Consider the following 21931-nt stretch of genomic DNA (forward strand, 5'->3'; position numbering starts at 1 on the left):
TGTCTAGTAATTTCTGCCAAAAGCTGCAGCATTTTGATTTAATCCATCCAAAAGCATTATTTGCAAGCCATACTCTGATTGTATGGAAAAAAGGTTTTTGGAGTCGCAAGCTCAGAGACAGAGCCGAGCAGACAAAGAGAAACAGCCGAGTGAGCGCAGCTGGTGTTTGCCGTGGAAGGAGCAGGTTGCGCGCGTGAGCAGACACAGAACAAGGCACGAGGGTAGTGGGTTGAGAAGAGTTTATCAGAGATGAGCGCGCAAAAACAGGTTTGAGCGCGCATGGATGTTTAAACGCTGAATTCCTGTCTCACTGCGCGCTCAATTTAGAGGACTTCATATGCTATTAGCCATGCTAACAGCTAATGTTAATAGCCATGCCCCGTAATATAAAGACGGCGGGGCGCCAGACTTTCATTCCCCCCAAGGCTAAGCGTTGTTCATTTGTCTAAAATACCTCGAGCTCCCGGTCGAATTAAGCTAACGCTAGCTACATCCATGTTGCCGCCAAAAGTTTTACAAAGAACCGAAACATGTTCTACGTCAGTTAACAAACTCATGAGTGATATATCACGCGTCAAACTACAACGCAGAGCAATGATAACTTACCTTAAGAATGACTGTAGTTGGGACTACCTCTTGCTCGTGCGTGATCCTGTACCATCTGGAGTGGACTCGGACCAGAATCAGTCCTGCTGTGAGCTACAGTGCGCATGCGCCGTGCGACCGTTTCAAAATTCTACATTTAAAGTAAAGTTTATGCAGTATTTGTAGGTTTATGTACATACTGCTATTAAACATTTAAGGGGGTTAAGTAAATCTAAGTAAATCTTACTCTTTCCCCAAGATTCATGTATTAGATTAAAAAAAGGTTTAATTTTACTTCAGAAACTCTAGTTCTTACTGAAGCTTAAAAATAAAAAGTAGAAATTATGACGAATACTCTAATAGACTTTACTGCACCAAAAAGTCATTTTTTCAGTGCACAATAAAGACGTGTAAATAAACATTTCCTTTGTAAAATTTTTAATAAAAAACTAAATATAAATAAAAATTTATGTAACGATCCGTATTAGATTTCTTGCTAAGTGCTGTTGCACACTTACTGTTTCTTTAAGTTAGGTTGTTTTGTATGGAGGACCAAGTGTTCCATATTTAAAAATAAAAACAGAAATAAATAAATGCTCAATAAATAAATAAGCATACAATTAATTGCCACCAAATAAAAAAAATGTAGGTAGAAATTAAATTATACTGTGAGACATAAATGTATATCTCTTTTAATTAGCTTCTTTATTTATTCGCCTTTGTAATAATTACCTTATTTATTTATTGTCCGTTATAATCTTCAACTTTATTTATTAATTACATATTTTTTTATGGGCATGTTATAATATTTTTGTCTGTTTTATTCTTACTTTGTATTTTTTTTACCCTATATATTTCTGTGATGCTATTTATTTCTGCCTGTCGTTTTTACATTTCTGCCTGTCCTTTTTACATTTCTGTATGCATTTCTGCCTCATTATGCAAATGAGGAGGGCTGTGTCTTAAGGGCTCAACTTCTTCCCATTGGTTGGTTAGCATTTTACTGTGTCGGTCAAATCTACATGGCTTTTCCCCGCACTAAAGCTTAAGTAATGTCAAACTCAGCAGGCAGACGTTCAGTGTCCGACCTCTTAAGGGAAGCTGCTAATAGACTGGAATCTTCTGGCTCCAGCATTCTGCAGAATGTTGCAAGAAACTCAGGAAAATGGCAGATTCCAGGCTAATATAAATTCTGCTATCATTAGTGTCCTTTTTAAGCCAGGCAAAGACCCTGTGGTAACTACCAGCTATCATTACATGTCCCTTATTAATGTTGATATTAAAATAGATAAAGTCACTCATCTCATAATACACATGGGTCAAAGTGGTTTCATTAAAGGAAGGTTGTCATCCACAAATGCACACAGATTACTTAATTTAATAAATTATTTCTGTAATAAAAACATTGAATCCAATAAATTGTTGTTGTAGATGCAGACAAAAACGTTTGATAGAGTTAACTGGAAATTGTTATTTGCTACTCTACATAAATTTGGTTTTGGAACTTTTTTATAAATTGGTTAAACATTTTATACAGTTTCCTAACAGCATGTGTCAGGACAAGTAACCAAACATCTTCCAGCTTTTGCCTCCAGAGGTGCACCAGGTAATGATACCCACTTCCCCCCTCACAGGATAAAATCTCTCTCTCTCTCTCTCTCTCTCTCTCTCTCGAGTGCGCATGTGTGAGCGTCTGCTGCATGTGTGGGGTGGAAGGAGAATGAGTGTGAGGTTTTCTAAAGGTTTGAATGTCACTTTTTACAGTGGGTTTTCACTTGTTTCGCACTTTAACACATTTCGGTTTTCACTGGTGTTTAGTGTCTTTTCCGGCAGCACCAAGCTTTTTAGCTTGGTGCGATGGCTGGAAAAGGTTATGGTGCTGAAGGCTTTAGGAGCCTGTCACGTTGACATGGTATAAAAATACCGGTTGGTGTGGATTTTTCGGTTGAGGAGTGTGGTTTGGCTGTTGGGGAACTTGTTGGGTGTGAAAGTATGAAGGCAGCGTCTAGGATGAACAATGCAGTGGTTATGTTTTTGGACTCGATTGATAAGGTGAACAGCGTAGTTGAGAGGGGGATTGTTTTGAGAAATACGCAAACTACTTTTTTTTCTTTAATGAACCCTGCTAAAAAGGTCATCCTGTCTAAGTTGCCACCGTTTATCAGCGATGAGGTGTTGCTGAAGGAATTGTCACGTCATGGTCAGATAGTATCGGCAATGAAAATGCTCCCGTCGGGTTGCAAATCAGCAACGTTGAAACACGTTGTTTCTTTTAGAAGACAGGTGTTTATGATTCTCAAAAATGACATAGAGGAACTGAGTATAGTGATGAAATTTAAGGTTGACGGCTTTGATTACACTATTTTTGCGACAACGGAAACTATGAGGTGTTTTGGATGTAACCAGGAGGGCCATTCAGTTCGTAATTGCCCTGTAAATATTCAAAAAGAGAACGTTCGGGTTAACGAAAATCCAGAGCCAGGGACATCAGCGGATAGTGTGAATGGAGCCACAGTGGGGGTAACTGGGGAGGGAGCTCAGGTGGCTGACGCGGGGGAAGGAGATCCAGCGGCTGATGCTGGGGAAGGAGCTCAAGATAACGCTGGGGAAGGAGTTTCAACAGGAGAACAAAAGCAGTCAGATGTTTCAGAATGTGACAAGGAGGATGCCATTACTTATGTTGAACAGAGTGAAGAGAGTCAAGTGACTACACAAGAAGGACTACAAGAAGAAATGGATGTTGGTGAATTAGTTCATAGTGAGAGAAATCTGATTAGGGATGATGAAAGTGTTTTTAAAGTACCAAACACTAAAAGAAAATCTAAAGAACCTAAAGGGGTAAAACCTAAAAAGACTCAGTGGAAAGAAAGTGATTCAGAGGCTCTATCTGATTCTGATAGTGACAGAGAATCTTCTGATTCCTCTATTCCTGATGGCCAGAGTACTAATGGATACAGTCTAGAACAGATTAGAAGTTTTTTGGAAGTGACAAAAAGGAAAAAGGGATGTAGTTATAGATGATTTTTCTCCAAATAAAAAATTATTTGTTGACTCAGTTAAATGGTTAATGAGACAAAGGACATCTGATGGGCTAAGGGATACTGAAGTTTATAGACTTCGAAACCTGGTGCAAAAGATCAGAGCTCGTTTTAAGTGAGGTACATGAAAGCTAAAAACCAGCTGATAAGACGCTGTATTGTTTTTTTTCTTTGGATCTTTTTTTGTGTGATTATGAGTAGATTTAAAATCTCATCTTTGAACCTTAACGGGGCAAGGGATATGAAAAAAAGGGCTGTTTTTTTGAACTCTTAAAATCTAAATGCATTGATATAGCTTTTGCTCAAGAAACTCATAGTAATGTTGAAAATGAGGTTGATTGGAAGAAAGAATGGGATGGGAATCTTGTTCTGAGTCATAAAACTTCGCTAAGTGCAGGAGTAGCTTTTTTTTTCTCAAGGAATTTTCTTCCAGTTTCTATTGAAATTGAAGATGTTGTAGCTGGAAGATTGTTAAAGGTTATTGTTAAGTATGAAAATATAAAGTTAATTTTACTGAATGTATATGCTCCTGTGAATTCAAGTGAACGTTGTGTTTTCTTAGAAAAGTTAGCAAATACACTATTAAATTGTGGGTCAACAGATTATTTAATTTTAGGTGGTGATTTTAATTGTACAATAGATGATTTAGATAGGAATCATTTAGAACCACATATACATTTAAGGAGAATATTGAAACGTATTATTGAAACTTATGATTTGGCGGATGTGTGGCGTTTTAAAAATGGAAAGATAAGGCAATATTCATGGGCTCATTGTAAAGAGAATTATATTACCTTGGCAAGATTAGATAGGTTTTATTGTTTTGGGCATCATTTACAAATATTTAGATCATGCACTTTGTGTCCAGTGGGCTTTTCTGATCATAGTATGATCATAGGGAGTGTGTTTATAAGTAATTTAAGACCTAAAAGTGCATATTGGCATTTCAATACTGTTTTGTTAAATGATGGTTGTTTTAAAAAAGGTTTTCCTTTTTTTTTGGAAACAGTGGAGACTAATGAAATGTCAGTTTTTATCTGTACAGCAGTGGTGGGATATTGGTAAAATTAAAATTCAGCAGTTCTGTAATCAATACACTTACAATGTTACAAGAGAAATGGTAAAATCTATTGAAGAATTAGAGACTGAAATTGTGGATATTCAGAGTTGTTGTGAGTCCACAGGAAATCGAGGCCATTTTCAGGCACTCAAACGAAAAAAAGCGGCATTGACTGATTTGCTTGGGCTCAGAGCACAGGGAGCTTTGGTACGTTCACGTTTTCAAAATGTCTCTGAAATGGATGCTCCCTCAAAATTCTTCTTCAGTTTGGAGAAGAAAAATGGACAAAATCGTCTCATTTATTGCATTCGTTCTGAAGATGGAAAAGAGTTGACGGATTCCACTGAACTGAGGAAAAGAGTTGTGGATTTTTTTTCAATGTTATATGCAAGTGAGTTTAAACAAGATTCTGTGACAACAAAAGAGTTTCTTGAGACTTGCCAAGGGTGTCAGACCAAAACAATGTCTTCTTGGAGCATGCTCTAACGTTAGAAGAACTGCAGGTGGCACTGTTGAACATGGAAAATGGCAAAGCTCCAGGAATAGATGGCTTACCTGTGGAGTTTTATAAATCGTGTTGGCCTGTGTTGGCTGAAGATCTGTTGGAAGTCCTCAATAACAGTGTGGCAAGGGGAATGTTACCCCTTAGCTGTCGAAGAGCTGTGCTCACTCTTATTCCTAAGAAAGGGGATCTTTATGAAATAAGGAATTGGAGACCTGTCAGTTTACTGTGTACTGATTATAAGATTTTCTCAAAGGTTCTGGCATGCAGATTGAGGAAAGTGATTGATCAAGTCATACATGTTGATCAGTCTTATTGTATCCCTGGCAGATCAATAAGATATAATATAACATTAATTTGAGATTATTTGGACGTCTCTAATTTATTGGGTTTAAACTTCGGTCTGATTTCTATTGACCAAGAAAAGGCATTTGATCGAGTGGAGCACCAGTATTTATGGAATAGTTTGAGAGCTTTTGGTTTCTCCTCTGGATTCATTGCTATGATTAAAACCCTTTATTGTGACTGTGTATTAAAAGTCAATGGTGGTTTAAGTGCACCTTTTAATGTAAAGAGAGGTATTCGCCAGGGCTGTGCAATGTCAGGAATGTTGTATTCATTGAGCATTGAACCTTTGTTATGTCGAATAAGAAAAAAGTTGCAGGGTGTAAGGTTAAATTAAGTTTCTTTACCTTTTCAACTTTCTGCATATGCAGATGATATTGTTGTGGCAATCACTAAAGAGTCAGATGCTGTTACTTTAATAGAAATTATTGAGTGTTTTGGTAAAATTTCTTCATCCAAAGTTAATTGGAGCAAGAGTAAAGCTTTGTCAATTGGTAAGTGGACAAAACAAGAACCTAAATTACCTGATGAATTAAAGTGGTCAAAAAGTGGTTTTAAATATTTGGGTGTTTATTTAGGGGATCGAATAGAGGTAATGAAAAATTGGCAGGGTTTTGTTGAACTGATGGAAGGTAGATTAAAGAAATGGCACTAGCTTTTGCCACGATGTTCTTATAGAGGTCGTACACTAATTATTAATAATCTGGTTGCTTCAACTTTGTGGCATCGCTTATCTGTTTTTGAACCCCCGCCAGGTCTTCTGGTAAAATTACAGACTATTATTTTAAATTTCTTTTGGGACAGATTACATTGGGTCCCTCAGAGTGTTTTGTTTTTACCAAAGGAAGAAGGAGGGCAAGGTTTGATTTATTTAGATAGTAGGAGAGCAGCCTTCAGACTACAGTTCTTACAGAGTTTTTTGTATGGTGATCAAAATGTTTTGTGGAGACAAGTTACGGAATGTTTTTTTTCCAAAGTTGGTAATTTAGGTTATGGTAAAACTTTGTTTATTGTTGACTTTTCAAAATATAGTGTGAAGTGTTTGTCATCTTTTTATGTTAGTGTATTAAAATCATGGAACCTTATGGAAACGAAGAGAGTTGAAACATCCACATCGTTAAATTGGTTGTTACTCGAACCTGTCCTCAAGGGATCTCGTTTGGGTTCAGCTTGGGACGATATGGCTATGATTTCTGAACTGATGATGAAAAGGGGATTGGTTACATTGAAACATCTGCTTGAACTTGTTGGAACAGGGATGGATAATGTCGTTTCTTTGGCTCGAGGATTGGAGATTCACTCTTTAAGAACTGTAGGCATTATGCTGGCAACATTTAAGCGGATATTATCAGAACATGACAAAAGACTCATAAAAGGATGGTTTGATGGACTTTTAACTCCTGATAAAGCAGATCCTTTTGTTAAGCTGTGTTTTAAGCCACAATTGGAAGATCTTGAATGTCCTGGACCTTTTTTGGAGGAAGAAAAACATAAATGGACACGTTTGGATTCTGTGAATGGAAAGATAATATATATGAAATGTGTAAAGGCTTTGAACAAGGTAAAATAAAAAAATAAAAAAGATACTCCTTGGAGAGATTTTTTTAAAGTTGATTTTGAGGTGAAACCGGTATGGCGGATGAAATTTGTGATAATGTAATTTGATGGGATGGGTCGCTTCGATTAAAATTGTCTTACCTAAAATTAATTTCTTATTCCCAATGATCCAAAATAAACCATAATTTGTGACATCATTAATTGTGGTTTAAAAAATTCCAATAAATACATTAGAAGTCGTGGATCTAAACTCCCCAAAACTATTGTCTAGATTATACAAGGTAATAATCCTGACAATTATATTCATGCACTATAGCAATGATACTCTACTTTCTCTTGATATTGTTCATGGTTGAAAATGTTGACTCACATGTGTATGTGTTCTCGAATAAAGACATCACCTTCTGTTCAAGTGGTTTTAAGGGGGGAAAGTCTGTTTCAGAATCCAAGCTCCAGAAGTGGCCAACACCTGCTCTGAGTTGACCTTGGAGAATGTCATTTGCTTGCAGGTCAATTATGTCACTTTTAAGAGACACGGCTGTTAAGGCAGAGGTGTGTGATGATTGGAGTAAGAGAGGATATATCCACATCAAAGGGATTTTCAGTTAAATTAAAAATGTGTTCATTCACATCACTGAATCTGGATTCAAACTCCCCATTCAGCTCCTTCAAAACTTCAACAAAACCACTGTAGCCGAAGTGCTACTGCAGACTAGGGTCACTTGTGCTTGTTTTTTTTTAATCTAAGGAAATGGGTGAGGTCTTTGTCAGGTATCCACAGAGCAGTTATTGTGTTCTGGAATGCTTTGATTGTCACTTGGCAGCTTGTCTTCTTCCCTGGAGTTGCAAATTGAGAGAGTTCAGGTGACTGGTAAATATCTGTTAGAAAGGCCAATTGTATGGGTCTTCTAACTCAGGTTGGTGTTTCCCTTTACTGTCCAAGAAAGTGCAAATTTCAGGAAGGAGGCTGAGAAACTGCTCAAGCACCTTTCCACGAGACAACCACCTTACTTCACTGTGCATCACTAAATCACTGTGCTCTATGCTCTATGTTAGTCTTCAATTAACTGTCTGAACTGCCTGTGGTTTAGTGCTCGAAACAATATAGTTTACCACAGGCACAACAGTTTGCATTACATTTTGAAAGTCATTATTTCTGTGCTTTGATACAATGGCAATGTATAATGCAATGAAAACTGAGGTACACCATTTATTTTATTCATAAGACCAGCAAGACCCTTCTCTTGGCCTCGCATGCTTGGAGCCCCACCAGTACATACACTTGCAAGTTCGGACCAGCTGAGATGGTTTTGCTCAAAAAAATTCAAGAGCGCATTCAGAACATTCTGACCTCCAGTTTGGCCAAGAAGGGGAAGCAAAGCAACTTTTCCTCCTTAAAGACATTTTCTTTGGGGAACGTCACTCAAACACACTGCTGAGCATTATCAGGGACATCCGTGCTTTCACCCAGTGTGATGCTGAAAACAGGGCACTGCACGCAGGTCAGTCAGCAGCTGGTCACCACAGTTAGGGCTGTACACTTCCTAACTGTGTCATCAGTGGAAGAACTGTGTCAACTCCGGGGTGTTATCTGGTAGATTTGTGCCATATCCTTGTGTCCGGTGCTATCAAAGTGTGGCATGAAGTTCTGGGTGAAGCGGTTTGTTCCACTTGACCCAGTTGATATCTTAACTCCTGATTAAACTGCATTTTCATACTTAATCATTTACTGCCATCTCCTTTCAATGCCTTTCATAATCAATGTGCCCCCATCTCCTTTAGTCTTGAATGAGTGAGGTGTGAGAAAACAGCTTTGATTCTCTGTCAAATAACTCATATCGCTCATGCATTGACTTTTTCAGCAATTCTCTGCCACTAACTTGCTTTTTCCGCAGCAACAGCATTGTTTCTTATGGTTTAATATTCTCCATATGCCTTCATTATAGATTTCTAATTCCACTCACGGGAAATGCGCACTTGCAGGCTTCTTATTTCCTGCCGTTGCCATAGTGAATCATGTTATCTGCGTTCCATTGATGAGGGCTTCTTTCATGCTCGTGTGCATGTTCACTCATTGTTGATAGGCACCGTGTTTAGTTACCTGATTGATATTACCAGTTCTGAAACCGAAAAAGTATGACAGAGTGAGTTAGACCTACTCAGAATAGCAGCTTTCTATTCAAGATAGAACAGACATATTTTCTGAAACAGGGCACCCTGAATAAAGACACACACTGCAACATGCCCAACTATAAAGACGTCTACCCCACCTATCAATCAGTGGTGCTCTCCGATCATCACCTGTCACTCAGAGTGAAACCGTGAAACACCATCTCACCAGAATTGCAAAATGGTCCAAAAATAACTTCATTTATTATTATTTTGTTTAAAGCTATGCTTGGATTTTATTTACTGCGCAGCATAGATTTGCTGTGCTCGCTGAATTCAGATGCAGTGCGCAACTGCGCATGCGCGCAGCTTCAAGGGAACATTAGTCACAATGCCTCTGATAAAATATCCAATCCACTCCGTCAGAAGGAAAACAGGAGGAGTCAGTTACTCAATTGATGCTTCTTAACATAATGGTTTGATATCAAAAAGAGGGGCTAGTCGCTGCTGATCACTGAAGATGAAGATTCAGGACAGTGCAGACCTCTGCTATCCACATCTCTACAATAACTCCTGCAAAAAGCCTTCATCGCCTTGGACTGAAGTTCTTCTTGTTCAGATCACACTATCCTTAATCTCTATGATGACCGTGGCTCTCAACCTGCTTGTAATCATCTCAGTCTCCCACTTCAGGCAGAATTTTTATTGTTCTTTATTTTTATTTTTTTAACCAAGATGATTAAATCTCTTATATGTGTAATGCTTAATAAATGATTTTTTCCCCCTTGTAATGTTACTTATGACAGATTTAACAGTAAAAGGTTGAATTTCAGTGAAAGACAATGTGTAACAACAGATGAGATACATTAGGCAAAACATTTATTTTTGCATTGTAAATATACTAACTTTAGTTTTAGATCAAAAAATATTTATGCCTTGTTGGTTTAATACCATTTTTCTTTCCCATCCAGGCAGCTCCACAAGCCCACGAACATCCTCCTCCTCTCTCTGGCTGTGTCAGATTTGCTTGTGGGGTTCATATCAATGCCAGGGGCAATCTACCAAAATACAAGCTGCTGGTTTCTTGGTGATAATATTTGTTTTTTATATAATTACTTGTGCTTTATCATTCCCTCCACCTCAGTAGGGGATATGGTGCTCATATCAATTGATCGTTATGTGGCTATTTGTGACCCTCTTCATTACCAAACTAGAGTCACTAAGAGAAGAGTCAAAGTCTGTGTCTGTCTGTGTTGGGTCTGTTCGGTTGTGTACAACATTTTATTTCTTAAAGATGATCTGATTCAAGCAGGATGGAATAGCTCCTGCTATGGAGGATGTGTTAATACTGTTGACTTGATTTCAGGTACTTTTGATCTTGTTTTAACCTTTATTGCACCAATTACCATCATCATAATCCTGTACATGAGAGTATTTGTGGTGGCTGTGTTTCAGGCTCGTGCCATGCGCTCTCACATTAGAACTGTAAAACTGCAGCATTCAGTTACAACAACAGCAAGAAAATCTGAGCTGAAAGCAGCCAGGACTCTTGGTGTTCTTGTGGTTCTATTTCTAATAAGTGTTTGCCCAACTTACTGTGTATACCTTGCAGGGGTTGAGACATTCAGTGACTCTTCTGCGTTTGCAGTGGATTTTCTGTTCTATTTTAACTCCTGTGTTAACCCTGTGATTTATGCCCTATTCTACCCTTGGTTTAGAAAAACTGCAAAACTCATTATCACCCTGCAAATATTGAAGCCTGGCTCCTGTAAAACCATAATACAGTAAATTGATTAAATGTAAAAATATAAAAAAATTTCCTGAGATAGTATCAAAATTTATTATAATTTTTAGTGTTCAAAGCTACTTAGATTCCCAAATGTTTTGATGTTGTTTTAAGGTGTTATAATATTTTTTTTCCACCTCACAAACTAAAATGAGGACAGAACTCTCATCCTAAGACAAATCATGCAGTGGTTGATTTCTTGCTATTAGTTCCCTTTTAAATTGCTTAAACTTGCAACTATAGGGAAATTCTTGCAGCATAGTCACTGGTCTTAATGTTATAGATTTTCCTGAGGAGCAGATAATACAAACGGCAATCAGTTTTTTTTTTTCGGCCACCTAAAGTCTTTTCATAGTGTTTGCATCATGTATTTTAGTTTCTGTTTTTGTACTAGCTGACATTTGTAATGCTCTTGTTTCTTAAATATTGTTTATTTCCTTGTTACATAAGATTTTACATAGAATTGTTTCGAATTTGTTTGTTAGTATATATTACAAATATAGTTAAATTTGGAGGGATATTAAAATTATTAAAAAAATTCTATGCAAGCATATAATAAGTACTTTGATTTTGAAACATATTATGAAAGAAAACAGGCACCATGAGCGAGAAATGTATGATAGATATCCTACCTTTTAGCGCTAATTCTGAAAGTGAGACCATGTCCATATACTGTAATTAATATTAATAATATGCTATCGTTAAATCATTAAATGATTCTAGAATGTATGATTTTAAAGTTGTGTCTAATAATCATCACTTTCATTGGGAAGCAGAATGAAAATGACAGATGGCTTTCAAACCTTTCCAGAAATAAAAATCTGAACTTATACATTGGTCTGATTAAATAAAGGTTTGATTAATCAGACCAAAGGCCCAATGAGATTGAGCTGTCTTTTACAAGGGGTACCTGGCAGCAACACTTGTCATAGTGGACAAAACAAATAGAAAAACAAAACAAACATTGACAACATAAAGTTTGAATGGAATTGACAATTACACTGCAAGAGTTTAAAATGTAAGAGTAATGTGTTTTCAGTAGGGGAGAGTGGGGACTGTTAAAACAAGGGACAGTTACAAAAAGCGTTTTTCCACCGATCAGAAACATGCTGGATTGATTACATTGAAACTGTATGTGCCCAGTTTGACCCTCCCCTCTCACCAACAGGACAGAAGATACATTCAAGATCATCTTCTAAGTTTTGTGGAAAACCCCCCCCAAAAAAACTTGTTTGTGGGGTATGAAAGTAATATTTTATGAGATATTTTTGTGATATTGTGCTGAGCATTTGTATTAATTAATTAGAACTTACTTAGATTGAATCATTGTTAAGTTTACTTCTAAGTTGCATTGCTAGCATGTGGTAAAATGTGGTAAAAAAAAAGTGTCTAATCAGCACGTAATAGTAATAGTAATAGTAATATCATCTTTATTGTTATTGAAACATACATTACAACGAAATTTGTTCTCTGCTTTTACCCATCACCCTTAGGGAGCAGTGGGCGGCCATGTGTGGTGCCCGGGGAGCAGTCAGGGGTTGATGGTCTTGCTCAGGGACCCTGAGTGTAGGCAGTTGGGATCAAATCGAGTACTTGCATCTTTCTCAGAGCACAAGCGCACTGCTCTTACCACTCGGCCAGCACTCCCCCGCACTGTGCTGGCCACCCGGCCAGCACTCCCCAGCACTGTCATGCTAAAGGTGACAGATTGGGGATGACTGCAACAAGTTTTGCAATTGTCCCATCAATGTGAATGGGAACATCATCCCACCAAAGTTTGTTTTCCCATGAGTGAACTTTAAATCCTATTTCATCCAGAAAACCGATTTTCTGATTTTCATGGAGCATTTCTAGCTTCATAAAAAGAACTCCTTGAATTCCAAAGTTCTTATATTTCACAACTACACTTCACACCAATCTGTGGAAGCCATACATTTCACTGCAGCCAAGGCATTCCCTTATCACTGCTCTCACAAGTTTAGTTGTTGATTACTTTTTAAAAACAATACAAGTACTTAGAATGATATCCTGATTGAGACAAAAACAAAAATTTAAATTTAAACAATCTATGACTTGTTGCACCTGTCCCTGAGAGGTGTTGCAACCATCCCAGGCATGGGTTTGATTACAGCAGTTCACTTTTTTAGTTTTTAATGAAAATTGTAAAAGATCTGTCCCGTGTAATCATATTTAAATTGTATGGGCAATTAGCAGACAGATGCAAATTTAATATATAAATAAATGGTTGTTCTTGTCATGGTTTGGTCTTTGTCTGGCTTTTTCCCTGTTGTTTTTCAGTTCCTCCTCCTGTCGCTCAGCTCACCCTCCGCTCCTTCAGCAACTAGTTACACCTGTTGGACACTAATTAGTCAGGATTCACTTCACCTACCAGGCTCCCTACATAAGCTCACATTAGTCTGTTCCTCTGTCAAAGTCTCAGTTTACTCTATAAATTGGTCAAAAGCTACAGTAGTGCCAATTAACTGCACTTTACAGAACCCCCTAGATTTACAACTACAGTCAGGGAGTTGGTAAATATTTGGTAATTAGTCAATACCAAATATTTGGTAATTACTGTGTCATCTAAAATAGTGGACCTAACAAAACTTAACCACACCCCTCTTTTGATGAAGATCGAAGATGATCTTGGCAGATGAACATGTTCCAAGAAAGGTGGGGAACATTGAGTCTGAGTGTACCATGTTCCGTGCCTTTATTGTTGAGGCGTCCAGTCGGAGCTGTGGCCGCAAGGTTGTCGCTGCTTGTTGCGGCGGCAACCATCAAACACGCGTGTGGACACCAGCAGTGAGGGAAGCTGTCAAGCTGAAGAAGAGTCCTATCGGCTTTTATTGGCCTGTAGGACTCTGGAAGCAGCTGATGAGTACCGGCAGTCAAAGTGACAGGTGGCTCGGCTGGTCACTGAGACAAAAACTCGGGTGTGGGAAGAGTTCGGAGAGGCCATGGAGAAAGACTTCTGTATGGCGTTGAGGCATTCTGCTCCACTATGCAGCATCTGGAATGGAATACTTCAAGGACCTCCTTAATCCCACCAATACGTCTTCCATTGAGGAAGCAGAGCCTGGGGACTCCAGGTCGGGTTCTCCCATCTCTGGTGCTGAGGTCATCAAGGTGGTTAAAAAGCTCCTTGGTGGCAAGGCCCCAGGGGTGGATGAGATTCGCTCTGAGTACCTTACGGCTCTGGATGTTGTGGGGCTGTGTTGGTTAATGCGACTCTGCAACATTGCGTGCACATCGGGGGCAGTTCCCCTGGATTGGCAGACTGGGGACTGGAGGGTGTGTTCCAACTACAGAGGAATCACACTCTTAAGCCTCCCTGTTGAGGTATATTCCAGGGTTCTGGAAAAGAGGGTCCATTGCATAGTCGAATCTCGGATTCAGGAAGTGAAGTGTGGTTTCCGTCCTGGCCGTGGAAGACTGGATCAGCTCTACAACCTCAGCAGGATCCTGGAGGGTGCATAGGAGTTTGCCCAACCAGTCTACATGTGTTTTGTGTATCTAGAGAAGGCATTCGATCGTGTCCCTCAGAGGGTCCTGTGGGGGATACTCTGAGTGTATGGAGTACCAGGCCCTTTTATTAGGGCTGTTAGGTATCTGTATGACCAGTGTCAGAGCCTGGTCCACATTGCCGGCAGTAAGTTGGACTCGTTTCCACTGACAGTTGGACTCCGCCAAGACTGCCCTTTGTCATGGACAGAATTTCTAGGTGCAGCCAAGGTGTTGAGGGGTTCAGTTTTGGTGGCCTTAGGATCGCGTCTCTGCTATTTGCGGATGACGTCGTTCTATTGGTTTCATCAGGGCGACCTACAGGTCTCACTGGAGCAGTTTGCAGCCGAGTGTGAAGCGGCCGGGATAAGAATCTGTGCCTCCAAATCCAAGATCATGGTCTTCAGCCAGCAAAAGGTAGAGTGCATACTCCAGGTTGGGGAGGATGTAGTGACCCTAGTGGTGGAGTTTAAGTATCTCGGGGTCTTGTTCACGAATGAGGGGAAGATAGGGGAGATCGATTGGCGGATTTGTGCCGCGTCTGCAATGAAGCGGGTGCTTGACCGGTTCGTTGTAGTAAAGAGAGAGCTGAGCCAAAAGGCAAAGCTCTCGATTTACCAGTCGATCTATGTTCCTACCCTCTTCTATGGTCATGAACTTTGTGTCATGACCGAACAAACGAGATCCCAGATACAAGCGGCCAAAATGAATTTTCTCTGTAGTGTGTATGGGCTCTCCCTTATAGATAAGGTGAGGAGCTCGGTCATCCGGGGAGGACTCAGAGTAGAGCCACTGCTCCTCCATGTCGAGAGGAGCCAGTTGAGGTGGCTTGGGCATCTGGTTAGGGTGCCTCCTGGATGCCTTCCTGGTGAGGTGCTCCGGGCATGTCCCACTGGGAGGAGACCCAGAGGGAGACCCAGGACACGCTGGAGGGACTATGTCTCTCGGCTGCCCTGGGAATGCCTTGGGGTTCCCCCGGAGGAACTGGCCCAAGTAGCCGGGGAGATGGATGTCTGGGCCTCCCTATAGAAGCTGCTACCACTGCGACCCGACCCCGGATTAGCAGAAGAGGATGGATGGATAAAAAGTGTATTTAAGCTAATTAACTGTGGTTTACAAATTCCAATACATGTATTAGAGTTCCTGGATCTAAACCCCCCCAAAACTACTGTCTTGATCAGGGGTCTACTTCATTGGTATGCTGTCATATGTACGTGTCATATGTGCTACCTGTACTGACCTATGAACTAGAAGAGTCAGAACTCACCTTAAGTTTATGTAATATAAAGATGTTTTCCATTTTTTAATTCATTTTAAATCTATGTACAGTAAGTACAAGCATGATTAAAAAGGAGGGTTGTGCTATTTTTTAACAGGCTTGAAGGTACTACATATGGTCATCGAGGGCTACCTGGTGACCACGGGCACCATATTGGTGTCCTCTGGTCTAGATTATACAGGACACTGTCTAAACTAGATGATTCAGTATCTCTTCCTATTGTGAAATGGGAAGAGGATTTATCAGTCAGCTTTGAACAAAAAGCCTGGTCTCAGGTGTGTTTAAGAACTTTTAAAATGATTAAAATAAGAGATAAGAGACTTTCTTGATCTCACAGTGGAGAAATTCACGTGTCACATCAGCTCAATAATCAAACGAGGGTGCCCAAAGGAGGAGAAGGTGCATGAGGAACCCAAATTTACAATTAATATAATACAAAATCCTTCATGGAGTACACTATACAGGTGGGGGTGGGGCTGGACCCAGTTTGCGGTTGACTCTGGGATACTGCCACATGTCTCTAGCCCCGCAGACTGTGGTGGTGCGGCAAGCGGAGCCTCTCTCTCCGGGTGGGTTTCTGAGGGGGGGCACTGGGGTTTAGACATCTGGAGGGGTTGATTATGTATGCTTCACCCCTGGTGGCTTCCTCAGCCCCCATTCGCATTTAGATATTGAGTGTTCTGGGTAGGGTGCTCACTTGAGCACTTTTTGGCACTCTCAGTTTTAAACACACCTGAGAGCCACATGCAATACCATGACTTTTGAGCTGCCGGAGGCAGGCTCGGGGTCTTTCTCATATCCCTGCTGTCCGGTTGTCACCTAGATTCCAGGGCCTGGAGGAAGAGCGGGCCCCCTTGTTGGGGTCTTGGATGGGGGTGGACATTGGGTCCTGGGGATCAGCTGGGGCTGGCGCTTTTTGCTCACCCCTGGAATGTAGAGAGGCTTAGGTATGGAGAGCAGGGTGTGGAGGAGGTAGCACCTCATGGTTTGTGGGGTGCGCTCTGGTTCGTTGGCCAGTTTGGTTCATGTTGGCCCCATCTCCAGGTGGATGGGCTCGTGGCTTGTCTGTGATCGGGTTGGGGGGTTAGAACTGGACTATGGACCAGGTAGGTCGGGTTGTGGTTCCCCCCACCCCCATCCCCATCTTCATGCTAGGATTCACCTTCCGGGTCCAGGGGCTGGATACTCCTCTGGGCTGCTGGTGCCTGGACCTGGGAAGATAGGATGTGTGCGGTGAGTGCAATTGTGTGTACTGCATCCCTCTTTATGGGTAGGAGTGTTTGTATGAGGGGACACTAGGGTGGGAAGGTGTGAATGTAACTGTGCATGGTTTTTCTGTTTGTCTATTTCACAATTTCACTTTCCACAGACATCTCAGGTCTCCACTAAGTGTCGAGCCTATCCCCCCTTCCTACTCTTCTCCATAGACTGGCACCTTGGCCAGCTAATGCGTTGGTGGTCCTCGGTGTCTGGAACTAGTTGCTTGGGTGAGCACCGGCTCACTCCTGGCAACTGCTTCACAGGACCTGGGTCCCCATGGCTCTGTTGGGGACTTCACTGGGGGAGCGGGGCGCCCCTGGGCATCAGGTCCCTGGGGCTCATGGCTGTATCCGCTCCGTAATAGCTGGCTGCCGGTGGAGCCCACGCGCTCGTCCCCATGGCTCCTGAGGTCTTTGGTGTTCTGGGCTCATCTCTTCTCTTCCCTGGGGTGTTGAGAAAGCTTTCCCTGTGTTGGCCCCTCTTGGGCACCTTTGCTCTGGGGGTCCCTTCGGGCATCTGGGGTTTTGGTTCCCTGGCATCTGCCTCGGTGCTCTGGGGGGCGGGTCATTGGTTGGTCTACTCACAACCACTATTGAGCATTTTTCTTGCAGAAAAAAACTTTCATACACAAGTGGACTCTTACAAACACCTACAGGTGCTTGGATACAGGCACTTACTGATTCACTTCTATACAGAAAATCCTTATTATTAAAGATTATTATTCTTGTAAACTATTATCTTTAGCTGTCATTTATCCATTTTGTATTAAATAATACCGTATATTCCTCAGCAATGATATCAAGGCATTGGTTGTTTGTACCTGTAATACTATATCAGTTTGTTTTGCTGTTGCATTTTTATAACTCTCTCTGCAGGTGTAGAAGCAGACTCGGAGGATGCTATGTTGCACTCTCCCTTTCCTTTCCTTTCCTTTCCTTTCTCCCTTTTAGTATTTTGTCTCATCTGTTTCTCTTCTTTTATTCCTCTTCTACCTTGCCGTATCAGTGTCCATTGAACATGAAATAGTCTAAAAGTTGCATAAAATCTAATAAAGCTTCTTGCATATATAAATTAAGCGGGGCACTATGGCGCAAGCAATAATGCTCCACTTTTGAAAGTGAAATCTGTTGCGTTTCCTTCTAAATACCATATTGTTAGACAGGACTCACAAAAAATAAACAAATTGGGGAAGAACGTCTGCTAATTAAAACATTTCAAACCTATTTTAAGTTAAAAAAAGAGATATTGCTGTTTTTTTATCAATCAATACTCCATAAGAAATTTTTCTACTGTAGCTAAATGGTGCAGCCTTTAGTCTCTAACATTGTTGCACATCTTGATGCTGCAATTTTTGTCTTCCTTTCAGAAGCTTAAGCTCTGTAAGATTTCACGGATAGTGTCTTTGTAATTAACATTCAAGTTGAATTTTGACCTCGTCTGACCAGATCAACTTCTTTTGCTAAGTCCACGTTGCCTCAGACAAACTATCCTGTCAATAGATTATCCCACATATTTGATAACAGCCCCTCACCCTTTCTGCATCAGAAATGCTTAGGCTCCCAAGTACTGACAAAAAGTGTTCCCACTCAACAGTAGTTTATTAATAATGTACCATCTTACATAAACATGAATAAATGTGGTAAAACAAAATTTGCCTCTTTTTGTAATTTGCATAAACTCAGTCAATACTTTTGAAAAGTCAGAACTTTAGTGTGACTTCATTTCAGAGGGGGGAAACCCATGCCAAGAAAAAAATGCAACTAAAGTGCCTTTAAAATTAGGTTAATCAGAGTGTGTCAAAAACTTCAATGAGTAATCAGTTTTGAGCTGTCTTTAAGCACTTTACTATTCACTTTGATTAAATTATGATTCAGAAGGGCACAATGTGCCTGTTAAATGTTTTTTGACCCATTTTGAGGGGTTCTGCTTTTTACGATCCTTAAAATAGAGTTGTCAATCAACATGACCTTAATTGAGTTTTGACATTTGTGAGCTGATTCATGATTGTCCTCTTCCAAATATCTTTGTGGATCTCCATTAATCAAGAAATAGCAGTTCACCTAATCTTGCCTAGTCAGAGCCTTAAACACAGTTAAAGGTGTGACAAATAAGGCTTAAACATTTGCTGCCAAAACGACAGATGAATTTACCTTTAAGCTTGTTATTAATAAAATAACAAAAGGTCTGTATCTTATAAAGTTCTACAAATGTCAAACTTTTTCAATAATTTCTTAAACGAGCAACAAGTGTGCTCTTTAGAGAAAATTATGTTCTTTATTGATTTTTTTTCTACAAAAAGCAGCTAAATTAGATATTTTATTCAGGACAACTTACCACTTTCAAATCCGAATTAAATTAAAACATGTTCTGCTTCTGTGACGAAGTATGAATTTTCCTATTAAGAGATTGTTTTCTAACTTGTCAGAAGATGGTGCTGTATATTTACTTTTTGCATGAGGGAAAAGAGGTGAGACCACTCATATTAAAGGGAGGTTTTTAACCACAACTGGGTAAAAATGTATAAAGTTGGTAGAACAGATGTTTAAAAAAATATATCTTTTTCTATACACAATCACAGTGACATTAACCCAGAATATAAACATGAAAAGCAAATTCTACAACTTTTTAGTTTTTTATTCAGTGGTCAACCAGAAGAGGTCAGTCTTGCACCACTGTTGAGCTACATTACACTTACCAACTTCACCCTTTTATGTTTACGGAGGTCACCTGTTAGGAAATTGTTGTCAAATGCTGGGTTCTCATTAGAAAACAGGTGTCCAATTTCTCCTATGTGTGGCTTCGTATTGCAACAAGCAGGAAGAAAGCAACAGCTAATATTGGTGGTTTGAGCTCTTGGCTGTTTTTTTGTCATCTGCTGTGAAAATGTTCTATGAAACAACACTGAAAGCAGTTTAGGGCTATAAAATTACCTTAAACACATACTAATTACCTTCTGTTGCCACCATTGTCATTATGATTATTGCTCAAATAATCTTTAATAAAAAATCACACCCACCTGAAACATGGACATTATGCTAGGTATCATGTCCATATTTGTGTGAACATGTCTGGAGTTGTCGCTGCACATTCTTCAGAGTCCAGGACATGGGAAGCTCAACAGGCAGATCAGAGCTACGGTAAAGCATGAAAGACAATGGGCCTGATAGGGTATTGTTGTATTTGCATATTTGATGCATTTGTGTTCATCCTCCTCAGTGCAGACTTTTCCCTCAACTTTCTAGGCTGCCATCTACGGAAGTTCTCAAATGACTGTCCCATAGTCTATCTCAGCAGAGGTGAGGAAAACTCAGAGTACAGACTGTGGTAACAGGACTTTGTGGACTGATGCCAGCAGTATCACGTCCTGATCAAAGCAGGGAAAAAACAGGGCGCTTTTGGTGGATTTCCATAAGTGCAGACCCACCACGCTGACAAGTTGTCACATCTTCTCTAACCTCCAGTTGGTCGAGGCAGATGACCGTTCATACTGAGCCTGGTTCTGCTGGAGATTTTTCCTTCCTGTTAAAGGGGAGTTTTTCTTTCCACTGTCACTTCATGCTTGCTCAGTATGAGCGATTGCTGCAAAGCCATGGACAATGCAGACGACTGTCCCTGTGGCTGTACGCTTCTTCAGGAGTGAACGTTGCTTGTCAAGACTTGATGCAATCAACTGGGTTCCCTTAGATTGGAATTTTATACAGGATCTGTATAATCTGACACAATCTGTATAATCTGATTGAATTTGACTTTGGAAAGTGCCTTGAGATGACATGTTTCATGAATTGGCGCTATATAAATAAAATTGAATTGAATTGACACCGGTGAACATCCAGAGAACTGACTTTGAAATAGTGGACTCTTATAAGTACCTGGGTGCTCACCTGAACAATAAACTGGTTTTTACCCAGTGCTCACACAGAGGGCGGTGCGAGTTGCAGTCCTGATGCATTTCCAGTTTTCCGCAATCCCTAACTCACATTGCTCCTAGGCCAGCTGCGGCTGCGGTTGCGGAAACGGCACTGGTGAGAGCAGGAGTTAATGTGGTCCTTTCGGTTACTATTAATCATAAATTATGAAAAAAAACCAGCCCTGGTTTTCATTTTTTAGGGCATAACTCATTATCTGAGCGCTTAAATATAATTTAAATCTGAAAAACTCACACAGAAAGAATAGACAATTAGAAGAATTTATTGATACAATATTTTAAGACTTTTGCGCTCAGACCTCGGCAGGAAACATTCACACTGAATTATACTTCAATATGCATAAGCAGGTGTATGAGAATAGGGATGTTCCCCCCAGGCCTGAAACCGATGGTGGAGTGGAGATAGATAAGTTAGTCTAGTCCATAGAGGCTGGTTTGCGAGACGATCTGCTTGAACTGAATTGGTGGGATCCAGTAGACTGGGTGAGCTGATACCAGTACTTCACTCAGGGACCCAGAAAGATAGATGTCCAACTTGGATAAACACAGGTTTGCATGAATCTGTCCATGATGAGCAAGCTTGAAGCGACTGTGGAGAGGAAAAACTCCCCTTTGGGAAGAAACCTCTGGCAAAACCAGGCTCAACATTGCAGTCTTCTGCTGGACCAATTGAGATGTGACAGGGAATTCAGTAAGAGTCCAGGAGGAATTACACTCTAATAGGAACAAGGTTGTAGGAGCACCATAGAAAGCCAGATGGAGCTGTGCTACAATGGTGGAGAAGGGGATGGAGGTGGGTTGAATCAAGTCATCAGAGTCCAGATCAGACATCATGTAGAGACTGCTTGCTTGCTGGGTAGAAGTTGAGACGGATTTAAAGTTCTTTTAAGATGGATCCAGGACGCTGATTGGCTTCGTGGAGGAGCAGTTCAAAGCTGATTGGCTAGTGTTGAAGGCGAATGAGTCTCTGATTGGATGGAG

The 21931-nt window shown here is 40.4% G+C and overlaps 1 protein-coding gene across 1 annotated transcript; it reads left to right on the forward strand.

Moving 5' to 3' along the window:
- The first annotated feature begins 9328 nt into the window (after positions 1–9328).
- LOC105923136 (trace amine-associated receptor 13c-like) lies at positions 9329–11364 on the forward strand. Its single transcript, XM_036139734.1, has 2 exons — positions 9329–9408; positions 10168–11364. Exons 1-2 carry the CDS (start codon positions 9329–9331, stop codon positions 10982–10984), a joined length of 897 nt encoding a protein of 298 aa, XP_035995627.1. The 3' UTR covers positions 10985–11364.
- The last annotated feature ends 10567 nt before the right edge of the window (positions 11365–21931 follow it).

The sequence above is a fragment of the Fundulus heteroclitus genome, chromosome 7 (genome assembly GCF_011125445.2).
Source record: "Fundulus heteroclitus isolate FHET01 chromosome 7, MU-UCD_Fhet_4.1, whole genome shotgun sequence".
NCBI lineage: Eukaryota > Metazoa > Chordata > Actinopteri > Cyprinodontiformes > Fundulidae > Fundulus > Fundulus heteroclitus.

Excerpts from the sequence above, each read along its gene's own strand:
- LOC105923136 (XM_036139734.1), top strand. The coding sequence starts at position 9,329 with ATGCCCAACTATAAAGACGTCTACCCCACCTATCAATCAGTGGTGCTC. Across the intron at positions 9,409-10,167 it reads CTGTCACTCAGAGTGAAACC|GCAGCTCCACAAGCCCACGA; the intron begins GTGAAACACCAT and ends TTTCCCATCCAG.